The sequence below is a fragment of the Drosophila ananassae genome, chromosome XL, assembly GCF_017639315.1.
Source record: "Drosophila ananassae strain 14024-0371.13 chromosome XL, ASM1763931v2, whole genome shotgun sequence".
NCBI lineage: Eukaryota > Metazoa > Arthropoda > Insecta > Diptera > Drosophilidae > Drosophila > Drosophila ananassae.
In genome coordinates this window covers 2096783-2113100 of record NC_057931.1, presented here as the reverse complement: position 1 = coordinate 2113100, position 16318 = coordinate 2096783, and the positions used below count along the sequence as shown (strand labels likewise).

The following is a 16318-nucleotide window of genomic DNA, read 5'->3' as shown; positions in this document are numbered from 1 at the left end:
TGGGGACGAAGGGTTTATAAATTTGTTGCATTAGATTGACCTTAGTTGGCTACGCAGAAGGCAAGGATACTTTGTTACCAATAAATATTCCTATAGTTGCATCGAAAATTTGAATTTTCTGTCTGACCTTTCTGAATGGCGCCAAGATATCCTCTTTGATCCCAGTATTACCGGTTAGAAAAATTAGCCATGTCAAGTTATATTTTGCCAATAAATAATAATAATTATTTCAAATGCTTATAGTTATTACAAAAGGTGGTAAATTTCTTTTTAGCGATTTAACAGATAGAGCTTTATAACCGCAATCTCTACCCGGTTAAATAGCAGGGATGCACAAATAGAGGTGGAACTTGGATCCCTCCCCGTGTGGCAACTCTGCGGCGATTGGCAACGCTGTTTTCGCTGTCGATGGTTTCACAGCGAACTATAGACGCGTTTTTTTTTGTTGTATAAAATACCTAAAATACAAGATTAGTATTAGTTAAACCAACTAAACTTTAGTTAGCTTTACGGTTAGTTTTCCGTGGAAAGGTAAAGTCACGGCAAACAAACAATTCACGGCAAAAAGAGGCGTGCTTGTAGTGAGCTAGAAAAAGAAAACCGAAACGACCAAGCAAGTCAGGGAAAGGAAAATCGAAAAATCGAAGAGGCTTCTGAACGGACCGAATCGAGCTGTCAGCAAATGTCAGTAGCAGGGCATAACTACATAAATTGAAGCCCCCCCAACAAGTCAGGCTCTTCAAAATTTACACAGAAGGCAGCCAACAGGAAAAAAGGTAAGTCTCTTCGAGGCGTGAAAAAACAGTGCATTTTTTTTATTTCTTGTGATTGTGTGCGCGGCGGTGCTTCCTTTCTCGCAAACGCTATGTCTCTTTACCTCTCTTTTCCGCCGCTTGCGGCACCCGCTCTCGCTATCACCCACCGTTCTCTTTATCGTCTTCTCGTTTTCGGCCGTGCGATGCTGTATTGATTTTTTCGGTGGTGGGTGGGTGTCCTCCGACTCTGTTACGGTCTCCACCCGGTTTCGATACTCTGCGTATATACATATATAAGTCCGCATATATCCGCATAAATATATATATAGTTATTACATATATGTATTACATACATTTATATATACATATATATATGTACATACATGTTTAAATTTTTGCATTTCAAAATATAGCTCCGTTTTACCTTTCAAGTAGGCTGCCCCTTTCCAGTCGAACCGTTTAGTCCATTTACATTTACACATCCACCAGGCAGCAATAAGTTTCGGTGAGTTAGAGCTAGTGTGAACAAGAAAAAAAAAAACGAAAAAAAAAAAAAAAATTTAAATAAAAAATCTAATTCGCATTAACAGTTATAAAGTACAAAGTACTACGCGAGTGTGTGCCCCTCCATCAGTCTTTGTTCCGCTTCCTTTTTAAGTGAGTTTTCGTTTTCCTTTTCGTTTCCGTACAGGAGTCAGGATTTAACGCGATGTACGCCGGAGCATATGCACCCAACGCCGGGGGCGTTCAGCAGCACACAGGAGGTGGTTATTATGGAAACGGTGGCCAAGGCGGAGCAGGCGGCGGCGGAGGTGCCGGTGGCGGACCGCGCCACGAGCGCCCCTACTATCCACGCAACAATTTTGCTGGTGCCGGCAATGGGGCTCCTCCAGGAGCCGGAGCCGCTGGCGGAATGCACTTTGGCCAGCCCTACGGTGTAATGACCTATGGTATCCAGAACGGGATCGGTATGGCCGGTGGAAACCCATCGACCGGCGGCGGAAATCCGTACCGCCAGCAGAACGGCGTCGCTTATGCCGGCAATGGCATTGGACCGGGCGGTGGTAACGGTGGCCCCGGAGGCAGCGGTGGCAATGGAGGCGGCGGCGGTGGCGGCTACGGCGGACCCCGTGGCAAGAACCCCAACTACGCACAGCGCTACCAGAAACCGCACAACGGCGGTGGCAACTATCAGAGCGGCAACTACAACGCCGCCGCCTTGGGCATGCTATCCAAGGAGGAACGCGCCGAGATCCAGCGCGAGAAGGCCAAGAACCCGGGCCGTAATCTTGTCAAGCCCGTTTGGAGTAACCTGGAGCCGTTCAACAAGGATTTCTACAACATCCATCCCAATACGCTGGCCAAAACCGAACAGCAGGTGGCCGATATGCGCCGTGAACTGGAGATTACCGTTTCCGGAAACGATTTACCACACCCGGTGGCGAATTTCGAGGAGTGCTCACTGCCGGCTCACGTCATTGATGAAATGAAACGCCAGGGCTTCACCAAGCCGACAGCCATCCAGTCGCAGGGCTGGCCCATTGCCCTGAGCGGTCGTGATCTGGTCGGCATTGCCCAGACTGGCTCTGGCAAGACATTGGCCTACATGCTGCCGGCCATTGTCCACATTGGCAACCAGCCGCCAATCTTGCGCGGCGAAGGACCGGTGGCCCTCGTGCTGGCGCCCACCCGTGAGCTGGCTCAACAGATACAGTCGGTGGTGAGGGACTACGGGCACTTGTGTAAGCCGGAGATCAGACACACTTGCATCTTCGGCGGATCGTCGAAAGTGCCGCAGGCCCGTGATTTAGAACGCGGCGTTGAGGTGATCATCGCTACTCCCGGACGCCTGATTGACTTCCTCGAGAACCGCAACACTAATCTACAGAGATGCACCTACTTGGTGCTCGACGAGGCAGATCGCATGCTGGACATGGGCTTCGAGCCGCAGATTCGCAAGATCATTGAACAGATCCGGCCCGATCGTCAAGTGGTTATGTGGTCCGCCACTTGGCCCAAGGAGGTGCAGGCTCTCGCCGGTGACTTTTTAAACGATTACATCCAGATTAACATTGGGTCGATGAGCCTGTCGGCCAACCACAACATCCGCCAGATAGTCGAGATCTGCACCGAGATGGAGAAGCCACAGCGCATGGTGCGTTTGCTAAAGGAGATCGCTCCGACCACCAACAATGCTGCCAACAACGGCAACAAGATTATTATCTTTGTTGAAACCAAAATTAAGGTACATTTTAGCATTTTTCCTTCATCCTTGTTTCTTAATCATCTTTTCTTTCTTTTTTTTTGTTTGCGTCCAGGTGGAGGACATCTTGCAGATCATACGTACTGAGGGCTACACTGCCACATCCATCCACGGCGACAAGACTCAGAACGAGCGCGATTCGGTGCTCAAGGACTTCCGCAACGGCAAGTCAAACATTCTGATTGCCACGGATGTGGCCTCGCGCGGCCTGGACGTCGAGGACTTGCAGTACGTGATCAACTACGATTATCCAAACTCGTCAGAGAACTATGTGCACCGTATCGGTCGCACTGGACGCTGCCAGCAGCTGGGCACCGCCTATACATTCTTTACACCGGACAATGCCAAGCAGGCCCGTGAGCTTATCTCAGTGCTGGAGGAAGCCGGCCAGACGCCCTCGCAGGCGCTCCTCGATCTGGCTCGCTCGATTCCTAGCTCCGGCGGCTATCGCGGCAACAAGCGTTGGAACAATTCCGGTGGTGGAGGCGGTGACCATCGCAACGGCGGCTACCAGCAACGCAACAACAATCCATTGAACTACCAGGCCGGCAATAGCTATAATAATAATCGCGGCGGACCACCGCAAGGTGGTGGCTATCAGCAGTATACCGCAGGCGGTAATAGCTATCAGAACGGCGGTGGTGGAGGCGGTGGTAACTGGAACCGCATGAACCATCAGATGAATCATCAGGACGGAGGACAGCAGCGCAACGGGAATGCTTATCGCCCTCGTGCTCCGTTTAATAACGGAGGACCACGTGCCATAATGGGCCATCAGGGCGGTGGCGGCGGTGTTGGAGGTGGTGGTAATGGTGGAGCTGGCGGTGGCTCCGGTGGAGGAGCTGGCGGTGTTGCTCCACAACCGCATATGGGACCCCAGCAGGGCGGACATCCCCCCTATATGGCCCAGCAGGGTTATCGCGGTCGTGGTCAATTCGTACCGCCAGGAGCCGGAGTCGGAGCTGGAGGCATGCCGCCGCGTTTCCAGCAGTATCCCAAACGGGATTATCAACAGCAGGGTGGAGGCGGTGTGCACCACTATCAGCCACAGCAACAACAGCAGCAGCAGCAGATGCCGCAACAACCGATGTCGCAGCAGCAACCGTCAAAATCGGCCAAGGACGACGGAAAACAGCAGACCCAGGCACCACCGCAGCCACAGCAGCAGCAGCAGCAGCAGTACGCTGCTCCACCGCCGCCGCCCGCTACCGTGACTACTCCATTGGTGCATTATACTCCGGCCAATTCGCCGCCGATAGCGGCTGTAGCTGCCGTAGCTGCAGCAGCCGCCGGACGGGCTGCGGCCGTGGCACCGGGGGGTGCCACCTATATGTACGATGCTGCCGGAGGAGTGTTGGCTACCACAGCCGCACCCGGCACCAATCCTTATGCCAATCAGTTCAGCATGCCGGCCACCTACTATGCTACTCAACATCATCAATTCGCTCCGGCTGTGCCGGCCCCAGGACCAGGACCGGGCCAGCCGATCGAGCAAACCGGACAGCACTAAGCGTTCGTTCGACCAGAGTAAACGGGAATATAGTCATCAAAATCAATATCGGATAGTGGAAAGCGGATAGCGGACAGCGGACAGCGGATAGTGAAGAGCAACAACATCAACATCAACATCAATTTGAACAACGTCAAAAGCAACAAGAACTAGAACCTTATTACACGGACAATGAAGCAAATATCTAACGAAATACATCCAGACCGTAAATGTCAGTCAAGTCATGAAAACTAAATGCTCAATGAAAGGCAAAATGCAAATTGCGTAAAATGCTTATATGCTAACAGAAAATATCTAAAAAGAAACAGATAAAGAAAGGATATTTTGCAAACACAAGAGCACAATGTGGACTTTTTGGTCATATTTTTTTTTTATATTTACACATCTTCACACTAGCTATTCTATTGCTATTCTATTTTTTGCTCAGCTTCGGGTAGAAGTTGATTTTTTCACATTTTCTCCTTTCTGGTTCTTTTCTTTTTCAACTGTTGGGCTGACAATCACAACACACAGACAGCGGTGAGTCGAGTATTCCTCAAAGATCCCTAAAATCCCTGCAACTAAAGTGATTTTCTATATATCCACAGCTTTAACACCTGAACCAAAGGACACACTTTACAAACAGCAAACAGCCCAACACAGTCCTCAACGAGGTAAAGAGAAAATCCAACTCGAAAGTAGAATACTTTAATTAGTTCTTAAACCTTTCCAAACACACCAAACACAAACAGAAACTGACAGTTGCATGTTCTTCGAATGTAGGATTACTCTAATTTGTTTAATTTTGCCGGCAATCGATACCCATTACAACTTACAACTTTGTTAACGTAAATCTAAACTCTGCGACAGGCTAAACTGTTAATTTAGTGATATTCATGTGTATTTAGTTTTTACACAACAGAAAACACAAGCACGCAACCAAAAAAATAATATTTGAATTTGAAAATTGTGAAAACAAACGAGAAATAGGTGCAGTGCAGTGGAAACGACTTTTTCACTAACTTGGTTGGTAAGAAATGAACGGTTTGCTTATAATAACACATTAAAATGAAATTGTTTATTTTGTTTTTGAATGATATGTACATCCGTGCTAAATTTGCAAGAAGGCAATTACAACAATGGAAAACTGACAAAATTCTACACAAATTCAATTCAAGATGCAGATGCAGACTGCCAATTGCAGATTGCATATTGCAGATTGCAGATAGTTTTCGTTTTCTAATTATTTAAGGAAACAAACACTAAAAACGAGATGAAATTTCGAAAGGAAAGGCAGCGCTGCTTTGGTAGGAAGTATGTAATGGAAACTAAATAATAATAATAAAATGTAAACACACACCAGAAGACACACCCAACATACGCACACACGACACACATACTACATACTACATACTACATACGCTTCAGATTTATATAGTTATCATTTTGAATTTCCCAATTTTAAGATGCATATATGTGTGTATTCGATATATATGTAGATTTGAGCTTGATTTTAATCGAAGATTCAAACTAACTCGAGACTAACTCATTTTGTTTAAGAAAAGACAAGACGACCATAGGATTTGATAGTCCCCCAAACACATTCGCATAAATCAATGATGTTTTTTCAAAAGTTCTATGCAAATACTTGAAAACTAAAATTAATTACACGAATTGACCAAAGATCAGATCAGAAGCCGGAAAAAGCTAATGAGAAAAAAAGAAAAGACGCCACATTCATCCATAAAAACAAAGGAAAACTACTAATTTTCAAAAGCAAATAAGACAAAAATAAAATTAGGCGGGATAACACCTAACAATCGGAATCGGGAATGAGAACGAATCGAATCGAACAAGAGTCGAATATATGTAATGATGCCAAGCAATGCCACACGAAAATAATGATAATAATAATACAGCAAACATAATACATACTTCTGACTTTTCCAAAACCGAGAATATTGCTAACAAAGGTAGCTTCTTAACCATTTTGCTCTCATTAAGAAACGATTATTTCGATTATTGTTTAATCACTTTTCGACCAGTGTTCAGTGCAGTCGTGGTAGAAGGTATATGAATTGCGAACTGATTGGCAGCTCTCCGGGTTACATGAAGGAAAATGAAACTCCCAATATATATAGTTAATTGTCCAGGTATCAGGTATCAGGTATCAAGTATCCAGTATCCAGGTGTTGCTGTTGTTGTCCTCCTCCGATATATAGATCTCTCTCTCTCTCTCTCTATGTACATAATGTGTACATATATATATTCAGTTCAGGAGACGGAACCGACACAAGGGATTTTCTACAAAAAAAAAAATTTAAGAAAAATAGTTTAAAATCACGTAGATTATATTAAATATTCAGACACATATATATATAACACATATATATATATATATTTATATATTTATATTTGTTAGCCGGACCAGGGGAGTGAAAAGAGAAAATTTTTATAAATTTGTTGATTTCTCGTCCTATGATTTTCTACGAATACGTTTCATTATTAGAAAATAGATGAAAATATTTATATATCTATATATCGTCAACACAAGGATCTCTTTGAAGCGAAACAGATATAGGAAGAGGGGAAACTCGATTTTTATATGCATAAAAATATATACATATATACAACTAACATTCATAGACGGAAGGATATGGAGGAGGAAGATATATATGGTTTAATTTTTATTCCACTTCTCAGTTGATTTTATTATTTCTTCGGGGGCTTCTGTTTTTGTTTAGTGCTTTTCATTTAAATCAATTTCCCGCTCCTAGCACGGCGGGTACATGTTATTAGTTATTTTATTCGAGGTGTACTCGGTACTCGGTGCGTATACGCAATATTTGCCAGGGAAAGGGAAATGCATAGATATCGGGAGTCGGGCGGGAGTTTACTTCTTATTTTTTACTTTTATTGATTATGATTTCGATGCAACCGAATTGTGATGATGTGATAGACTTATATAAAGAATAAAAACAAAAAACATACGAAAAAACATACAAAAGTACTAATTAAATAACCAATTTAAATAAAGTAACGCAGCCAGGCCAGGCCAAAAAACGCAAAAACTGAAACTGAAGCTGAATCAGTGTCTGAATCAGAAGAGGAATATGAATATATGTTATGTATTTGTATTATTGTCGTTGTCGTTGTCGCTAATATATATTGACAATGTCCGATGGCTACAATATATAGATGTATTATGGATGACTTGAGGCATACATTCTTTTTTTTGAAGAAATAAAACTATAGAGCGCGATATTTGTATTGTATTTATCTATAAGTTGTTGTATACACACTGCGAAACAAACAAACCAAACAACAAACTCAAAAACTAAAAAAAAAGCAAAAACACGGGGAACATACACACGAAACCAAAAAACTTAAAAAACAAAAAAACGAGAAAAAAAGAGCAAAAGTTGAAACTGATAATATTTAAGGTTAACTCTGACCCAAAAAAAAAAAATTATGAAAAGGTAACGAAAGCATTCGTCTTCCCTATTTTCCTGAACGAAAAAAAGTGAAACAATTAAAATTGGAAAGGTAACGAAGGCATTTGTTGTCCCTTTCGAACTTCGTTTAAGTCCTGATCGATCGCTCTCTCTCTCTCTCTCTCACTTTCTTTCTCTATCTCTATCTTTGTCACTCAGAATCCCTGACTAAAAAAATCGCCTATATCAATGATAGAAATTTGCGAACACATATATTTTTGAAAGTATAGAAATGCAACTTTTGAAAAAATGCAACCAAAAATGAAAACTGAAGAAACTAAAGACTAAAGCCCAAAAAAAAAATGGAATTCAATGGTTTGGAGCAAGGACACAAAAAGGAATAGAAGAAATAACGCCGGAAAGAGGCCCACTTGGGTGGGGGAACGTTATTTTGGATAGTTTGTATAGCTGTTTTCGTTAATTTGCTTAGGGATCTAAATCGTTTAAAGACACACACACACACACACACACACATATGTATATATATTTGTTATATATATACTGTACCTATTGTACACTAGTTTTTGGTTGAATTTTTTGTTTAGTCCCTTTTTGTTTAACCCTCTTGTTTTGTTATAAGTCCTTGTTTTGTATACCAACAATTATATCATATATATGTATAGACATACATGTATCTATGTCGTATAAGCGATCGAGTGAATTGCATTTACCGTTACGGTGCGGTTTGTCGCACAAGTGCCAAAAATGCAAAAACCCAAAAAACAGCACACCCCCGCACTCACACACATACACACACACCGAACACACACACACACAAGACACCCACTCCTTATGGCACACATGAAAACCCAAAGAGCCATGTTCAAATTTTTGTAATCATACCCGGTACTAGGGGGCAATTATACAATTTTTTGTTGTTGAAAATTTTAGTTTTATTAGTGACGAATTTAACGTATATTTTGAGATTGAAAAAATAAAATTTTTTGTCGTTATGATTTATAGTTTAAATTACCATTTATTTGAAAATCACGTAAAGAATAATGGTTTTGCGAAATCAAGGACATGGCTGAAGGGTTGGAAGGGAACACGAAAATATTTACATACGAAAACAACCTACAAGCATACTTTTAAGCGCCAAAGTTAGGAGCTGTGACACGCAGCAACAGAATTGTTGAACAAAAAATGGTAAAAGCAAAAAGCAGCAATTGTATATCATAAGCAAATGAATTTGGAAAATTCACATTTGGCCGCAAATCGTAGGACGATCGGATCGAAGATTAAGATATAACTACTAATCGGGGGAGGAAAATGTTGAAACCAAAACAAACCCATTGTGATAAAACAGCTGCGTAATGAAATACGTTAGAGCCCGATAGACGACGGTAGATTGTGACGTCGTTTTACGGTTTTTATTGTCTAATTAATTGTGTATTTCGATTGCAATTCGACAAGTGCATGTCCCGACAGGGGATGCCCACTAGGTCCTACTTACTATAATATAATATAAATTCAATCAAAAGCAAGCAAGCCAACAATTTATCCAAACTAGTTTTTAAAAAAAGGGAAACATATACAACTGAATCGAAAATGAAAACTGAAACTGAAACTGAAAAAAAACTGTTTAAAAAGCAGCCAACAACAAACAATATACACTTACACGAACTCTTTTTAAAAAATAATTTGAAAAGCTAAACGAAAGGATACAAAATGGTAACACTTCCTGATTTTCATTTGTTGTGTTGATCAATGCAAATTTTAGCAAAAACAAAATATATAAAAACTATGAGATATGTATTTTCGAAGAAGCGTGCATTTAGAATATCCTTATATTACACATGCAAACCATTTGAATTATTTGAAGATAATGCCTATGATCTGAATCAGAATCGGACACGGTAGAAGAACTCGATGCAAATAAAAACAAAACAAATAATATATATTGAAGCTAAGCAAACGCGTTTGAATCAATGTTTGCAGCTAAAGCCTAAGCTAAGTAATCACACATACACAATATTCTATTGATTATAATATTGAATATAATTATATATATTCGTATGCAATTTACTGCATACTCGCACCCCTCGCCTTCGTCCACAAAACAAAAAATTACAATTAAAGCATTAAAAAGAATATTAATTAGGCGACGAAAGTGATGAGAAACTAATGGAGGAACCTAATTTGTAATCAATTCACCTATCTAATGTACTACATACTAGGTTACACGAACACATAAATAAATCACTTCCCCACCCCACTCCAATTCCAATATCCTTAAATCTTAATCCTAAAATCCTTGAATCCAAGCCTTTGCTCCAGCCCAAAAAACGCATAAATTTGATTGTAAAGGGCTTGTTTACAAACAAAAATCATAAAGAGCGAATATCTTCTATGTAACAAATAAAAGCCAACAAATCACTTTTAAATACAGAACAATTTTATTTTGAACGTGGGCTTTTTTAAGTTTTTTGTTCAGTGGTTTCGGGGACCTCGGCAGGGCCTTTACGTTTAATGAAATTGACTTTAAATGGCATCGACAATTTAGATTTTGAGAAACAAAACATCCAAATGACATAAACAAACAAAAATCAACCCGCTCCCAATTTTTTAAATTTTTTGAAACGAAAAATGTTCATAACTCGGGTAATACTTGTCAGATCAAGAAATGTTATACCTTCCCGATTTTAGAACTCCGAGTAGAATCGTTCCCAATCAAAATCTGCAAATGAAAATTTTGACCCATTTTTCGAAATTTTTCAAAGGGCCATCATGATTTTGGCCAAAAAGTAGCCCAAAATTTATTTTTTTGATATGCAGTTCGATGGCGATTAGTGTTCTGATTCATAAATGGTATTCCGTTTTGGAATCCGTTGCGAAACAGTTAAAATATTCACTAAAACGTTCATCAGAAGTTCATAATTTGAACAAATAAAAATACTTAAAGAACCGGGTCTCAATTATTTTTATTTCTGAAAGGCAAGTGTCTTTAACTCGCCTAGTACTTGGCAGATCATGGAATTTTATACCTCCCCGATATTGGAACTTAGAGTAGAAACAGTATATTTTGTATTAAACCTAGCTAACAAAGTTTTTATTGAAAAATGTAGAGTTTTAATTTATGAAACGGATTGAGCATCAACAGGCAAAAGATATTTCTAAATAACATTTAAATAGACGTATTTTGAATTATCCACCGCTAGCGAAAGGTTTCAAATTTCCCACCTCTAACGAAGGGAACTAAAAATATCGATAGTAAATTATTTTGAATTTCCCACCTCTAACCGGATCTAAAACTATCGATGATTGAACCGGTTTTTATCTCACCTCTAGTAAAATTTTTAAATTTCCCACCACTAACTAGGTGATCTAAAAAATATCGATGATCGAACCAATTTTAAATATCTCACCTCTAGTAATTAATTTTGAATTTACCACCTTTAAGTGAACTAAACAATCGATTAACTTAATAAATTATTTTAAATTTTTCACCACTAACTTGGCGAACTAAAAATATCAATGAACTAACCGGAATGTTATTTCCCCGCCACTATCGAAGGACAACCATAAGTAACCATAAATCATAGACTTAACCAACCTAATATTGATTTCCACACCTCACCAGGATTACGGAAGGTGTCTCCTGGATACGAAAAATATTCTCATGCAGGGTATAATGAACAAAATGGACACAAAGGCGACCTCCCACAAATAGCTGCGGCATGTTAAGGTGTAAGGACGAATACCGCGGAAAATAGCATGAGTGAAAAGAACGTATCTGGAGTTCCAATTTATCCACGATCGGTTCTTAAATAGAAAACATTTTTGTAATGAAATGGTATCCAAATAAATAATGTATATAAATAAAACAAATGTATACAAATAAATAATGCGTGTGTTTTATTTTCGGAAATACTTTCAGTCAATAGCCAAAATTGGATTCGAAATGCTTTGCCAAATTACAGTCTCAGAAATAGGATCAGAAACAATGATCCTATGACGGAGGAATGCGATTGGCAATAATGTACATTTTTGATGAAGTTTTTAGCAAATATCTCTGCATTTCCTTGGCCGATTGGGAATCCAATTACCGTTTTGGAATCAGGACATCAATATCCTTTCAACTGCAACCCAACATTTCGAAAATCAAACAAAAAAAATTCGACCGATTTTTGAAAATTTTGCGAAAAAGGGAAAAATTTTATTGTTCGATTTCGAAAAACTTTAGATGCAGATCGAAGGACATTGAGGTCCTGATTCCAAAATGGCTTCCTTTTTCAAGATCGGTTGGGAAATGGCCAAGATATGAGCTTGGCAAGATGCCCAAGCGGCGGCCGGCGTTTCGGCCGCCAAGGCTGAACTTTCGGAGCGCATATCTTGGCTATTTCTGGACGGATTTTGAAAAGGGATGTCATTTTACGATCAGGACTCCGATATCCTTCGAACTGCATCCCAAGATTGTGAAAGTCGGGCAAAAAAAATTCGACCCGATTTTCGCGATTTTGACAAGGGGTACATCAGGATTTTTTGCAAAAATCGGCGAAAATTTTATTGTCGGATTTTAAAAATCTTTTGATGCAGATCGAAGGATGATGATGTCCTGGTTTCAAAATTACATCCTTTTCCAAAATCCGTTTAGAAATGGCCGAGATATGCGCTTCGAAAGTTCAGCCTTGGCGGCCGCAAATTTCTTAGAAATCGTATGGCAGAAAATCTGAAGCACCAGGCCAACAGAAACCAGCAGAAGGTGGACGAAACCAAGCAGTGCAAGCAGTGCAGTGACGTCAGAGCAATTATTATTTTCTGATCATAAGGGGGGAGCGGGACAAACAGATCCGAATATATAACGGCCTAGCCTTGCCTCCCTTTTCACCTAATGCAATGGAGATCCAACTTAGACTTCGTGGGGGGGAATGGGACAATGCACTAAGAGGGAGACAGGTAGACAAATGGGGCTCTCTTGGGGATGGCAGTACTGAGTGTCTTGGAGCCACGGTACTCACGACATCTCGGCACGCAGTAACATTCCCCATACAAAACAATGAATTTTCGCTCACGATGGCCCCAAATCGTGACACGCGCAGAAAAACAACGTGTGTCGTTTTAACTTTGCCATCTTTAAGTGAATATTACCGTTCTGGACTGGAAATTGCGATGCAGGGATTGGGGAAGTGTCGGCCATCATGGATTTCAGTACCGTTTTTTTCGAATTTATGAGAGAATACTTAGATTAACCCTTCACCTGTCTTTAACATTGTTCAATCTTTATTTTAAGTTATGTACATGTACCTAGAAGAAAAAACAATCCATCAATGAAACACAACGAGTTAAAAATGCTGAAATTATAAAAAGGAAGCATTATTGTGCTTTTTTATTGCCGTATTAATAAGGCTTTGCTTGCGAAAATGTTCTTAGAACTTTAAACCCATGGGGCCAGTGAAGGGATAATCGAGACAAAATTCTGGCGAAGTGAGGGTGAGGGGATGGTGGAAATCCACCTTCTGCTGATTTCTGTTCGCCTGGTACTTCAGATTTTCTGCCATACGAATTTCGTGCAATTGGCGCAACATTTTGGGCGGCGCAATATCGCCACTTTTCAAACTCATATTTTAGGCAATTCGCAATGGATTTAAATGTTTTAAAAAATACAATTAAATACTATAGTATTTATATTCAACAAAATTATATAATTTCATAATTAAAAACTTCCCAATTACCCTTTTTTAAGCCATTTCTTAAACGCCTCTTCATCAAATCTAGAAAAAATTTTCCTTGATTTCAGTGGATTTTACCCGTGGCCAGATTTGAAGTACCAGGCGAACAGAAGCCAGCAGAAGGTAGCCAAGACAAAGCAGTTCAAGCAGTTCTATGCAATTTTTCTCATTTCGCCATGTGTGGGAAAGGGAGGAAGGCAGCTATGGTGGCACCTTGCCTCCCCATTGAACCTTATGGGATGGGGATCACAGTATCATACTCTATGGGGGAGAACGAGATAATGCGATCGAGCGGGACAGGTAGATAAATTAAGCAACTTTAGTGATGGGGGAGCAGCAGTGATTTAGCACGACATTTATCACGCCATCCCGGCACGATGCGCCATTCCCCATGCGATCCAATGCATTTTTACTCACGCGAGCCCCAAATCGTGACACGCGCAAAAAAACAACGTGTGTCGTTTTGACTTTGCCATCATTAAGTGAATATTACCGTTCTGGACTGGAAATTGGGATGCAGGGATTGGGGAACAGTCGGCCATCATGGATTTTGGTACCGTTCTTTTCATTTTCAGCAAGAGTAAGTTAAAGAATATGTACCATTAGAGGGAAAGGGAGGCAAAATGCCGCCATATTCAGATATGTTTGTCTCGCTCCCCCCTTATGACCAGAAAATAATTCCTCTGACGTCACAGCACTGCTTGATTTCGTCCACCTTCTGCTGGTTTCTGTTGGCCTGGTGTTTCAGATTTTGTCCCATACGATTTTTAAGAAATTTGCGGCCGCCAAGGCTGAACTTTCGAAGCGCATATCTCGGCTATTTCTTAACGGATTTTGAAAAGGGATGTCATTTTGAAACCAGGACATCATTATCCTTCAATCTGCATCAAAAGATTTTTAAAATTCGACAATAAAATTTTCGCCGATTTTTGCAAAAAATCCTGATGTACCCCTTGTCAAAATCGCGAAAATCGGGTCGAAATTTTTTTGCGCGATTTACAAAATCTTGGGATGGGGATACAAGGATATGGAAGTCCTGATTCAGAAATGGTATCCCGTTCCGGAATCGGTTGCCAAATGGCCAAAATATGCGCTTTTTTTTTTTTTTTTTTTACTTTTATATATGTAGAAATTTTATTCACATGATTAGCGCACTGCTACCCAAATGGCAGCTTAATCTAATCGTCTTATCAAAATTAATAACAAAACTATGTCTAAGCGGTGCTTAGGGCAAAATATGCGCAACCAAAAATTCGAAAACCCAAAAATTGTTGCATACCGTGAGGGGCGACTTCTGGATTGGATGCGAGCCTGCAGTTTGGCTTAAAAACTCTTCTTTTGATTTAAAACCCCCTCAACAGAAACACATACATTCGTTTTATATATTTTTGACTTTTATTTTATTATTATTCAGTTTTATCTTTTTGTTTTTCTTTCATAATGAATATTAATATCCTTCTAACTGCATCCCATGATTGTGAAAATCGGGCCAAAAAAATTCGACTCAATTTTCGCGATTTTGGCAAGGGAAAGAAAGAATTATCAAAGAAAAACCGAAGGAAACAATTGAATAAAAATAAAATTAAAGTCAAAAATATATAAAACGAATGTATGTGTTTCTGTTGAGGGGGTTTTAAATCAAAAGAAGAGTTTTTAAGCTAAACTGCAGGCTCGCATCCAATCTAGGAGTGGCCCCTTACAATATGCAACGATTTTTGGGTTTTCTAATTTTTGGTTTCGCATATTTCGGCCATTTGGCAACCGATTCCGGAACGGGATACCATTTCTGAATCAGGACTTCCATATCCTTGTATCCCCATCCCAAGATTTTTTAAATCGCGCAAAAAAATTTCGACCCGATTTTCGCGATTTTGACAAGGGGTACATCAGGATTTTTTGCAAAAATCGGCGAAAATTTTATTGTCCGATTTTTAAAAACTTTTGATGCAGATCGAAGGATAATGATGTCCTGGTTTCAAAATGACATCCCTTTCCAAAATCCGTTAAGAAATGACCGAGATATGAGGTTGGAAACAAGCGCCTTGGCAGCCGCAAATTTCTTAGAAATCGTATGGCAGAAAATCTGAAGCACCAGGCCAACAGAAACCAGCAGAAGGTGGACGAAACCAAGCAGTGCAAGCAGTGCAGTGACGTCAGAGCAATTATTATTTTCTGATCATAAGGGGGGAGCGGGACAAACAGATCCGAATATATAACGGCCTAGCCTTGCCTCCCTTTTCACCTAATGCAATGGAGATCCAACTTAGACTTCGTGGGGGGGAATGGGACAATGCACTAAGAGGGAGACAGGTAGACAAATGGGGCTCTCTTGGGGATGGCAGTACTGAGTGTCTTGGAGCCACGGTACTCACGACATCTCGGCACGCAGTAACATTCCCCATACAAAACAATGAATTTTCGCTCACGATGGCCCCAAATCGTGACACGCGCAAAAAAACAACGTGTGTCGTTTTGACTTTGCCATCATTAAGTGAATATTACCGTTCTGGACTGGAAATTGGGATGCAGGGATTGGGGAACAGTCGGCCATCATGGATTTTGGTACCGTTCTTTTCATTTTCAGCAAGAGTAAGTTAAAGAATATGTACCATTAGAGGGAAAGGGAGGCAAAATGCCGCCATATTCAG

At 40.6% G+C, this 16318-nt stretch overlaps 1 protein-coding gene across 3 annotated transcripts; it reads left to right on the top strand.

Annotated features, from left to right (window-relative positions):
- Window positions 1-345: 345 nt before the first annotated feature.
- On the top strand, window positions 346-4864 carry LOC6503684 (ATP-dependent RNA helicase dbp2). 3 transcript variants are annotated; one of them, XM_032452657.2, is made up of 4 exons: window positions 346-776; window positions 1188-1260; window positions 1447-3000; window positions 3074-4864. In XM_032452657.2, exons 3-4 carry the CDS (start codon window positions 1465-1467, stop codon window positions 4526-4528), a joined length of 2991 nt encoding a protein of 996 aa, XP_032308548.1. In that variant the 5' UTR covers window positions 346-776; window positions 1188-1260; window positions 1447-1464; the 3' UTR covers window positions 4529-4864. The 3 variants fall into 3 exon arrangements, with proteins under 3 accessions (XP_032308548.1, XP_014761028.1, XP_001963936.1); XM_014905542.3 differs by lacking the exon at window positions 1188-1260; XM_001963900.4 differs by lacking the exon at window positions 346-776 and having other exon boundaries at window positions 1169-1260.
- The last annotated feature ends 11454 nt before the right edge of the window (window positions 4865-16318 follow it).

Coding starts and splice junctions, on each gene's coding strand:
- LOC6503684 (XM_014905542.3), top strand. CDS start 1,465: ATGTACGCCGGAGCATATGCACCCAACGCCGGGGGCGTTCAGCAGCAC. Junction 3,001..3,073: donor TTGTTGAAACCAAAATTAAG/GTACATTTTAGC, acceptor GTTTGCGTCCAG/GTGGAGGACATCTTGCAGAT.